The sequence below is a fragment of the Choloepus didactylus genome, chromosome 2 (assembly GCF_015220235.1).
Source record: "Choloepus didactylus isolate mChoDid1 chromosome 2, mChoDid1.pri, whole genome shotgun sequence".
Taxonomy (NCBI): domain Eukaryota; kingdom Metazoa; phylum Chordata; class Mammalia; order Pilosa; family Megalonychidae; genus Choloepus; species Choloepus didactylus.
Window position 1 is genome coordinate 64,222,831 of NC_051308.1, and position 12,283 is coordinate 64,235,113.

Sequence of the window (12,283 nt, forward strand, 5' to 3'; positions counted from 1 at the left end):
AATGAATATAGATGCAAAAATCCTCAACAAAATACTTGCAAATCGAATCCAAAGACACATTAAAAAAATCATACACCATGACCAAGTGGGGTTCATTCCAGGCATGCAAGGATGGTTCAACATAAGAAAAACAATCAATGTATTACAACACATTAAAAACTCGAAAGGGAAAAATCAATTGATCATCTCAATAGATGCTGAAAAAGCATTTGACAAAATCCAACATCCCTTTTTGATAAAAACACTTCAAAAGGTAGGAATTGAAGGAAACTTCCTCAACATGATAAAGAGCATATATGAAAAACCCACAGCCAGCATAGTACTCAATGGTGAGAGACTGAAAGCCTTCCCTCTAAGATCAGGAACAAGACAAGGATGCCCGCTGTCACCACTGTTATTCAACATTGTGCTGGAAGTGCTAGCCAGGGCAATCCGGCAAGACAAAGAAATAAAAGGCATCCAAATTGGAAAAGAAGAAGTAAAACTGTCATTGTTTGCAGATGATATGATCTTATATCTAGAAAACCCTGAGAAATCAACGATACACCTACTAGAGCTAATAAACAAATTTAGCAAAGTAGCGGGATACAAGATTAATGCACATAAGTCAGTAATGTTTCTATATGCTAGAAATGAACAAACTGAAGAGACACTCAAGAAAAAGATACCATTTTCAATAGCAACTAAAAAAATCAAGTACCTAGGAATAAACTTAACCAAAGATGTAAAAGACCTATACAAAGAAAACTACATAACTCTACTAAAAGAAATAGAAGGGGACCTTAAAAGATGGAAAAATATTCCATGTTCATGGATAGGAAGGCTAAATGTCATTAAGATGTCAATTCTACCCAAACTCATCTACAGATTCAATGCAATCCCAATCAAAATTCCAACAACCTACTTTGCAGACTTGGAAAAGCTAGTTATCAAATTTATTTGGAAAGGGAAGATGCCTCGAATTGCTAAAGACACTCTAAAAAAGAAAAACGAAGTGGGAGGACTTACACTCCCTGACTTTGAAGCTTATTATAAAGCCACAGTTGCCAAAACAGCATGGTACTGGCACAAAGATAGACATATAGATCAATGGAATCGAATTGAGAATTCAGAGATAGACCCTCAGATCTATGGCCGACTGATCTTTGATAAGGCCCCCAAAGTCACCGAACTGAGCCATAATGGTCTTTTCAACAAATGGGGCTGGGAGAGTTGGATATCCATATCCAAAAGAATGAAAGAGGACCCCTACCTCACCCCCTACACAAAAATTAACTCAAAATGGACCAAAGATCTCAATATAAAAGAAAGTACCATAAAACTCCTAGAAGATAATGTAGGAAAACATCTTCAAGACCTTGTATTAGGAGGCCACTTCCTAGACTTTACACCCAAAGCACAAGCAACAAAAGAGAAAATAGATAAATGGGAACTCCTCAAGCTTAGAAGTTTCTGCACCTCAAAGGAATTTCTCAAAAAGGTAAAGAGGCAGCCAACTCAATGGGAAAAAATTTTTGGAAACCATGTATCTGACAAAAGACTGATATCTTGCATATACAAAGAAATCCTACAACTCAATGACAATAGTACAGACAGCCCAATTATAAAATGGGCAAAAGATATGAAAAGACAGTTCTCTGAAGAGGAAATACAAATGGCCAAGAAACACATGAAAAAATGTTCAGCTTCACTAGCTATTAGAGAGATGCAAATTAAGACCACAATGAGATACCATCTAACACCGGTTAGAATGGCTGCCATTAAACAAACAGGAAACTACAAATGCTGGAGGGGATGTGGAGAAATTGGAACTCTTATTCATTGTTGGTGGGACTGTATAATGGTTCAGCCACTCTGGAAGTCAGTCTGGCAGTTCCTTAGAAAACTAGATATAGAGCTACCATTCGATCCAGCGATTGCACTTCTCGGTATATACCCGGAAGATCGGAAAGCAGTGACACGAACAGATATCTGCACGCCAATGTTCATAGCAGCATTATTCACAATTGCCAAGAGATGGAAACAACCCAAATGTCCTTCAACAGATGAGTGGATAAATAAAATGTGGTATATACACACGATGGAATACTACGCGGCAGTAAGAAGGAACGATCTGGTGAAACATATGACAACATGGATGAACCTTGAAGACATAATGCTGAGCGAAATAAGCCAGGCACAAAAAGAGAAATATTATATGCTACCACTAATGTGAACTTTGAAAAATGTAAAACAAATGGTTTATAATGTAGAATGTAGGGGAACTAGCAGTAGAGAGCAATTAAGGAAGGGGGAACAATAATCCAAGAAGAACAGATAAGCTATTTAACGTTCTGGGGATGCCCAGAAATGACTATGGTCTGTTAATTTCTGATGGATGTAGTAGGAACAAGTTCACTGAAATGTTGCTATATTATGTAACTTTCTTGGGGTAAAGTAGGAACATGTTGGAAGTTAAGCAGTTATCTTAGGTTAGTTGTCTTTTTCTTACTCCCTTGCTATGGTCTCTTTGAAATGTTCTTTTATTGTATGTTTGTTTTCTTTTTAACTTTTTTTTCATACAGTTGATTTAAAAAAGAAGGGAAAGTTAAAAAAAAAAAAAAAAAAAGAAAAAAGACAAACAAGGAAAAAAAAAAAAAAAAGATGTAGTGCCCCCTTGAGGAGCCTGTGGAGAATGCAGGGGTATTCGCCTACCCCACCTCCATGGTTGCTAACATGACCACAGACATAGGGGACTGGTGGTTTGATGGGTTGAGCCCTCTACCATAAGTTTTACCCTTGGGAAGACGGTTGCTGCAAAGGAGAGGCTAGGCCTCCCTGTATTTGTGCCTAAGAGTCTCCTCCTGAATGCCTCTTTGTTGCTCAGATGTGGCCCTCTCTCTCTGGCTAAGCCAACTTGAAAGGTGAAATCACTGCCCTCCCCCCTACGTGGGATCAGACACCCAGGGAAGTGAATCTCCCTGGCAACGTGGAATATGACTCCCGGGGAGGAATGTAGACCCGGCATCGTGGGATGGAGAACATCTTCTTGACCAAAAGGGGGATGTGAAAGGAAATGAAATAAGCTTCAGTGGCAGAGAGATTCCAAAACGAGCCGAGAGATCACTCTGGTGGGCACTCTTACGCACACTTTAGACAACCTTTTTAGGTTCTAAAGAATTGGGGTAGCTGGTGGTGGATACCTGAAACTATTAAACTACAACCCAGAACCCATGAATCTCGAAGACAGTTGTATAAAAATGTAGCTTATGAGGGGTGACAGTGGGATTGGGAATGCCATAAGGACCAAACTCCACTTTGTCTAGTTTATGGATGGATGTGTAGAAAAGTAGGGGAAGCAAACAAACAGACAAAGGTACCCAGTGTTCTTTTTTACTTCAATTGCTCTTTTTCACTCTAATTATTATTCTTGTTATTTTTGTGTGTGTGCTAATGAAGGTGTCAGGGATTGATTTAGGTGATGAATGTACAACTATGTAATGGTACTGTAAACAATCGAAAGTACAATTTGTTTTGTATGACTGCGTGGTATGTGAATATATCTCAATAAAATGATGATTAAAAAAAAAAAAAAAGTGAGCCTGAAAAAAAAAAAAAAAATTCAATATGGATTTAGAGTCTAAAAAAGGCATAATGAAGAGATTATCTTGTATCAGATTGGGTTAGCAGTTATCCTGCTGATTAATCTGAAATTTAATCCCTTAGAAAAATAAGCACAGGTATGCACTTTCTTAGAGATTAAGTCAAAAGTTAAGAACATACTTTGAAAAATACTATAGTTAAGAGGATGATATCAATCAAAAATATTCAAATAGATATGAGAAAGTAATAGAAAAATAGATCTATAGTTAATGACAACAACTCTAATGACTCATTTGGGAAATTCTTAAGGACACTATAATGAACAATGGTATCATTCATCAGAAGTTTCAGGAGAACGCATAGTACTGAAAGACTATAACTGTGGTTCCCAAATTGAAGTGTGCACAGACTCCACTGGAAACCTTGTTAGAGAGTTTCAGGATCCCTCCCTCAGAGTCTCTTCTCCAGGAGATCTGGGCTGGACCCAGGAGTTTCCATTTCTAACAATTTCCCAGAAGAGGCTAATGCTGCTAGCCCAGGGAACACCCTTTGAGAGCCATTGACTGACAAGATTAACTTGCACAAGCAGTCCCATGTCTTCATGTTCAAGGACAAACCTAGTTCACTAGTTCTGAAAAATTAGTCTGTGTCTACTTTAAATGAAGCTAGAGACAAAGACTTCTATATGTTATTACCTAAAACACATCAATAAGTAAATTTAAAAATTTCATGAAAGTACCTTTGCATGTTGGTCTTCCTATCCATTTGCTTTAATACACTTTACAATATTTGATCCATCCATTTCAAAATACTGTGGACATTTATACACTAATTGTTCTCCAGACCTATATGATTTCTTCTTCTGGCTTATGAGTATGGCATTATCAACACTGGGTAATCCAAAACAATATGTTTCGGAAAAAAAGTATGCATTTGTTCAGTAAATATTTAAAAACACAGAAAATCCAAAAATTAAAATTAAAAAAATTGTTAGCTACATATCCAACCAATGAATGCTGTACAATATTTTTCATAATTTGACAAAATACGTCTGCAAGCAGGCTTGACTTAATTGCAGTTAATTGTTCTACATTTATCAAAGCAATAAAGTAGAAATAGTAATACCAGGAGCCTGAGAAGATATGGGTAGATGTAAATCCTGCAGTCATTCATTTTTTTTTATCTTGTTTTTTTTTTAACTATTTTTTTCTAAATCAACTGTATGAAAAATTAAAAAAAAAATTAAAAAAAAAAACATACAATAAAAGAACATTTCAAAGAGACCATAACAAGGGAGTAAGAAAAAGACAACTAACTTAAGATAACTACTTTACTTCCAACGTTTTCTTACTCTACCGCAAGAAAGTAACCTAATATAGCAACATTTCTGTGAACTTGGTCCTACTATACCCATCAGAAATTAACAGACCATAGTCATTCCTGGGCATTCCCGGAACATTAAATTTACCCATGATAGCTTATCTGTTCTTCTTGGATTATTGTCCCCCCCCCCACTTAATTGCTCTCTATCGCTAGTTCCCCTACATTCTATATTATAAACCATTCGTTTTAAAATTTTCAAAGTTCACATTAGTGGTAGCATATAATATTTGTCTTTTTGTGCCTGGCTTATTTTGCTCAGCATTATGTCTTCAAAGTTCATCTATCTTGTTATATGTTTCACAGCATCGTTCCTTCTTACTACCATGTAGTATTCCATCGTGTGTATATACCACATTTTATTTATCCACTCATCTGTTGAAGGACATTTGGGTTGTTTCCGTCTCTTGGCAATTGTGAATAATGCTGCTATGAACACTGGCATGCAGATATCTGTTTGTGTCACTGCTTTCTGATCTTCCGGATATATACCAAGAAGTGCAATTGCTGGATCGAAGGGTATCTCTATATCTAGTTTTCTAAGGAACTGCCAGACTGACTTCCAGAATGGCTGAACCATTATACAGTCCCACCAACAATGAATAAGAGTTCCAATTTCTCCACATCCCCTCCAGCATTTGTAGATTCCTGTTTGTTTAATGGCAGCCATTCTAATCGGTGTGAGATGGTATCTCATTGTGGTCTTAATTTACATCTCCCTAATAGCTAGTGAAGCTGAACATTTTTTCATATATTTCTTGGCCATTTGTATTTCCTCTTCAAAGAACTGTCTTTTCATATCTTTTGCCCATTTTATAATTGGGCTGTCTGTACTATCGTCATTGAGTTGTAGGATTTCTTTATATACACAAGATATCAGTCTTTTGTCAGATACATGGTTTCCAAAAATTTTTTCCCATTGAGTTGGCTGCCTCTTTACCTTTTTGACAAATTCCTTTGAGGTACAGAAACTTCTAAGCTTGAGGAGTTCCATTTATCTATTTTTTCTTTTGTTGCTTGTGCTTTGGGTGCAAAGTCTAGGAAGTGACCGCCTAATACAAGGTCTTGAAGATGTTTTCCTACATTATGTTGTAGGAGTTTTATGGTGCTTTCTTTCATATTGAGATCTTTGGTCCATTTTGAGTTAATTTTTGTGTAGGGTGTGAGGTAGGGGTCCTCTTTCATTCTTTTGGATATGGATATCCAACTCTCCCAGCCCCATTTGCTGAAAAGACCATTATGGCTCAGTTCAGTGACTTTGGGGGCCTTATCAAAGATCAGTCGGCCATAGATCTGGGGGTCTATCTCCGAATTCTCAATTGATTCCATTGATCTATATGTCTATCTTTGTGCCAGTACCATTTGTGCCAGTATCTTTGTGCCATGCTGTTTTGACAACTGTGGCTTTATAATAAGCTTCAAAGTAAGGAAGTGTAAGTTCTCCCACTTCGTTTTTCTGTTTTAGAGTGTGTTTAGCAATTCGAGGCATCTTCCCTTTCCAAATAAATTTGATAGCTAGCTTTTCCAAGTCTGCAAAGTAGGTTGATGGAATTTTGATTGGGATTGCATTGAATCTGTAGATGAGTTTGGGTAGAATTGACATCTTAATGACATTTAGCCTTCCTATCCATGAACGTGGACTATTTTTCCATCTTTTAAGGTCTCCTTCTATTACTTTTAATAGAGTTATGTAGTTTTCTTTGTATAGGTCTTTTACATCTTTGGTTAAGTTTATTCCTAGGTACTTGATTTTTTTAGTTGCTATTGAAAATGGTATCTTTTTCTTGAGTGTCTCTTCAGTTTGTTCATTTCTAGCATACAGAAACATTACTGACTTGTGTGCATTAATCTTGTATCCTGCTACTTTGCTAAATTTGTTTATTGGCTCTAGTAGCTGTATCATCGATTTCTTGGGGTTTTCCAAATATGAGATCATATCATCTGCAAACAATGACAGTTTTACTTCTTCCTTTCCAATTTGGATGCCTTTTATTTCTTTGTCTCACCAGATTGCCCTGGCTAGCACTTCTAGCACAATGTTGAATAACAGTGGTGATAGCAGTTATCCTTGTCTTGTTCCTGATCTTCAGGGGAAGGCTTTCAGTATCTCACCATTGAGTACTATGCTGGCTGTGGGTTTTTCGTATATGCTCTTTATCACATTGTGGAAGTTTCCTTCAATTCCTACCTTTTAAATTGTTTTTGTCAAAAAGGGATGTCGGATTTTGTTGAATGCTTTTTCAGCATCTATTGAGATGATCATTTGATTTTTCCTTTGATTTGTTAATGTGTTGTAATACATTGATTGATTTTCTTATGTTGAACCATCCTTGCATGCCTGCAATGAACCCCACTTGGTCATGGTGTATGATTTTTTTAATGTGTCTTTGGATTCGATTTGCAAGTATTTTGTTGAGGATTTTTGCATCTATATTCGTTAGGGAGATTGGCCAGTAGTTTTCCTTTTTTGTAGCATCTTTGCCTGGTTTTGGTATTAGATTGATATTAGCTTCATAAAATGAGTTAGGTAGTGTTCCATTTTCTTCAATGTTTTGAAAGAGTTTAAGTAAGATTGGTGTCAGCTCTTTCTTGAAAGTTTGGTAGAATTCTCCTGTGAAGCCATCTGGCCCTGGGCATTTATTGGTGGGAAACTTTTTGATGACTGATTGGATCTCTTTGATTGTGATTGGTTGGCTGAGGTCTTCTGTTTCTTCTCTGGTCAGTCTAGGTTGTTCATATGTTTCCAGGAAATTGTCCATTTCCTCTACATTATCCAGTTTGTTGCCATACAGTTGTTCATAGTACCCTCTTATATTTTTTTTAATTTCCTTGGGATCTGCAGTAATGTCAGCTTTCTCATTCATTATTTTGTTTATATGGGTCTTATCTCTTTTTGATTTTATCAGTCTAGCTAGGGGCTTGTGAATCTTGTTGATCTTCTCAAAGAACCAATTTTTGATGTTATTTATCCTCTCTATTGCTTTTTTGTTCTCTATGCCATTTATTTCGGATTTAATCCCTGTTATTTCTTTTCTTCTAGTTCGTTTAAGATTGGTTTGCCGTTCATTTTCCAGCTTTTTCAGTTGATCCATTAGTTCTTTGACTTTGGCTCTTTCTTCCTTTTTAATATATGCATTTAGTGCTATAAATTTCCCCCTCAGTACTACTTTTGCTGCATCCAATAGGTTTTGGTATGTTGTGTTCTCATTTTTATTCGTCTCTATATATTTAGTCATTTTTCTTGCTATTTCTTCTTTAACACACTGATTATTCAGGAGTGTGTTGTTTAACCTGCAGGTATTTGTGAATTTTCTAAGTCTCTTAGGGTCATTGACTTCTAATTGTATTCCATTGTGGTCAGAGAATGTGCTTTGAATAATTTCAATCTTTTTAAATTTATTGAGACTTGTTTTATGTCCCAGCATATGATCTATCTGGAGAAAGTCCCGTGAGCACTAGAGAAGTATGTGTATCCTGGTGATTTGGGATGTAATGTTCTATATATGTCTGTTAAATGCAATTCATTTATCAGATTGTTTAGGTTTTCAGTTTCCTTATTGGTCTTCTGTCTGGTTGATCTATCCATAGGAGAGAGTGATGTGTTGAAGTCTCAATTATTGTGGAAACATCGATTGCTTCCTTTAGTTTTGCCAGTGTTTCTCTCATGTATTTTGTGGCACCTTGATTGGGTACATAAACATTTATGATTGTTATTTCTTCTTGTTGAATTGTCCCTTTTATTAGTATGTAGTGATCTTCTTTGTCTCTCAAAACATCCCTGCATTTAAAGTCTATTTTATCTGAGATTAATATTGCTACACCTGCTTTCTTTTGGCTGTAGCTGGCATGAAATATTTTTTTCCAGCCTTTCACTTTCCATTTCTTTGTGTCCCTGTGTCTAAGATGAGTGTCTTGTATGCAGCATATTGATGGTTCATTTTTTTTGATCCATTCTGCAAATCTATACCTTTTAATTGCTGAGTTTAATCTGTTTACATTCAATGTTATAACCATGAAGGCATTTCTTGAATCAGCCATCTTATCCTTTGGTTTATGTTTGTCATATATCTTTTTCCATCTCTCTATTAATATGCTTTAATGTAACCATACCAAATCTCTTTAGTACTGAACCTTTCGCCATGTCTCTCTGTTCTGTCTTTGTTTCTCTGTCTGTAGGGCTCCCTTTAGTATCTCCAGTAGGGCAGGTCTCTTGTTAGCAAATTCTATCAGCATTTGTTGTCTGTGAAAAATTTAAGCTCTCCCTCAAATTTGAAGGAGAGCTTTGCTGGATAAAATATTCTTGGTTGGAAATTTTTCTCACTCAGAATTTTAAATATGTCGTGCCACTGCCTTCTCGCCTCCATGGTGGCTGCTGAGTAGTCACTACTTAGTAGTCTTATGCTGTTTCCTTTGTATGTGGTGAATTGCTTTTCTCTTGTTGCTTTCAGAACTTGCTCCTTCTCTTCTGTATTTGACAGTGTGATCAGAATATGTCTCGGAGTGGGTTTATTTCGATTTATTCTATTTGGAGTTGGCTGGGCACTTTTGATTTGTGTATTTATGGTGTTTAGAAGATTTGGGAAGTTTTCCCCAACAATTTCTTTGAATGCTCTTCCTAGACCTTTACCCTTTTCTTCTCCTTCTTGAACAGCAATGAGTCTTATATTTGGACATTTTATATTATCTATCAAATCCCTGAGGTCCATTTCAATTTTTTCAATTTTTTTCCCCATTCTTTCTTTTGTGCTTTCATTTTCCATTCTGTCATCTTCCAGGTCACTGACTCATTGTTCCCATTCCTCTAGTCTTGTACTATGAGTATCCAGAATCTTTTTAATTTGGTCAACAGTTTCTTTAATTTCCATAAGATCATCTATTTTTTTACTTAGTCTTGCAATGTCTTCTTTATGCTCTTCTAGGTTCTTCTTGATGTCCTTTATATCCTGTTTCATGCTCTTCTTAATGTCCTTTATATCCCGTGCCATGGTCTCATTGTTCATCTTTTGTTCTTTAATTAGTTGCTCTAAGTACTGTATTTCTTCTGATCTTTTGATTTTGGTGCTTGGGCTTGGGTTATCCATATCTTCTGGGTTTTTCATATGCTTTAAAATTTTCTGTTGTTTTTGGCCTCTTGGCATTTGCTTAACTTGGTAGGCTTCTTTTAGGATTTGTAGACCAACTGAAATCTTTATCTCTAATTTGTCAGGTCTACAGCTTCGTGGAGTACACTTTCTGTGACTAACCAGCAGGTGGCGTCTGCAAGTCACCTGTTCCCCTCAAGCCAGTTCTCCTCCACTTTGCCTCTGTGGTGAGTGGGGGAGTAAGTCTTGTGGGGTCCAGTTGGTGTACCAAGCTTGCGTGTGTAGTTGGTGTTGCCCGCCCTGTATAAGGGGCATGTGTCTGGGCGGTCAGGGAGGGAGGTGGCTCTAACAACCAAATCTCCCTGGTGTTCCTGGAGTTTTAAAGCTGCTGCAATAGTCTAATCCTTCAGTTCAGTCCTGCCAGTTTATCTCTGCCACTGACCCACAAGTCCTTGGTATTGGCGTGTGGCCCCTGAGACTTGTGAATGGGTCCCTCTTCCAGGCCTTGCACCCCCTGGTCCTCTGTTGAGGGATAACTGTGCTATGTCACAGGTGAGTGCCGTCCCCCCAGGGTCATTCTGGGTTGCCGGTCTGTGTAGGGAGGCTCCCAGTCTGCTGAAATGATGTCTCTGCAGTCATTCTTACTTCTTGCTTTTACATTCTTTCCTTCTTCATACCAGCCCTCAACAATGTGTCTAATTCTTTCTCATTTTTTAGCTTCTCTCAAAATGTAATTGCATATAATTATTCTGAATATTTTGTAAACTATATACTCATAAGGATATAATTGGTAAACTTACAGTAGAGTGAATAATGAAAATAATGAGGAGGTACAACCTGTGTTCCAGGAACGGGGATGAGCAGTCTGAGAACGTACAGCGGAGGATGCTGCAAGTGCACACAAGAGGATGTGATAAGGAAATAATTTTGCTCATGTTGTCAAAAATGTCTTATTACTAAGGCTCTGCTTCTCTGCCAGAACACAGTACTTTCCAGAGATAACTCGTTAAATTCTAGAACTTCTGTTCGGTTTCTTACTTGTACCATTTAAGCTTTGAATAAAAGATATTTTTCATTGGTAAAATAAAATTAAATACACTGTACTTTTGCATTCTGGTGGCTGGGGCCATTTTCCTTCAAAACATTGTACAGAAACAGGGACATCAATCCCAAAACCATCAACACCATCATATATAACTTCTTCTCCATGTTGATAACTGTCTAACATTGGAGAAGGGACACCTTTATGAATCGAAGGTGGCTTTTCTCAAGGATTTCCTAAAAAATATCCATATCCATAAAATATCCATAAAAACAAATCCATAACACAAATTCTAAAATGCAATTTTATGTGCTGGTTGTCATATTCAGTGGCCTTATTTGAAAAGAAATAACAGAGTGACTACTATCACAACTCAAAAGAAGTACAAAATTGCCTCCTAAACCACCATTCTTGTGCCTGTCCCTCTGTCACAATCTGAGCAAGAACTCAACTATCAATACACTTATGAAAAAGATGACAATCACTTCTCTAATTAACCATGATGGTTAAAAGGAAAAGAGTAAGATAAAGGAATCTAAGAAAAGTACTATTATATTACAAGAAATTAAAATGAAAATTGTAAAAATGGTTTTCAATTGCAAAAATGGTTTTTAATTGTAAACATATAATGATTTATATATATACATACAAATATATGCATGTATAATATCTAAATCAGGCTGCCTCTTGAGCTTGATGACAATTGATCATTTTTAATGAATTACAGTGAAAGCTGAGTATCAGTTTGGCATACCACCCTCACCTACACACTGAGGTATGGAATTCCATTTTCCCATGTGGCATGTTATCTCGTCTTCTTCAGATATCCTGAAACCATCTTCACAGATATATCTTAACTTAGTGCCATGTCTGTAAAGCCTGGGGTTGGATGTTTCTTCCATTTCTTCTGAAAATCTAGATGATTGAATGGTTCCATGTTCAATAGGAGGTGGTTGAAAACATGGTATTTTTTCTAGATACAATACAGAGATCAAAAAGTCAAGCACATATAATGTTTAACTAGCAAAATGAAGTCAAATATTATTGGGGGTTTTAAAACTAAGGTAATGTAAACAAATAACACTTAAAACCAAATACTTGGAACTTGCAAAGATATATATCTCCATAGTATCTAAGTTATTTTCCTGTTGTTCAGTATCTGCCTTCATACATGTCCTGTTCATCATGAGGCTTAAAA

The 12,283-nt window shown here is 36.6% G+C and overlaps 1 protein-coding gene across 1 annotated transcript in view; it reads right to left on the reverse strand.

The window, feature by feature from the left end:
- Positions 1 to 12,283, reverse strand: part of LOC119511807 (complement factor H-like) — a 237,720-nt gene that overhangs the window by 10,487 nt on the left and 214,950 nt on the right. The window contains 2 exon segments of the mRNA XM_037806329.1: positions 10,881 to 10,931; positions 11,849 to 12,058. Coding sequence (XP_037662257.1) covers positions 10,881 to 10,931; positions 11,849 to 12,058 — 261 coding nt within the window.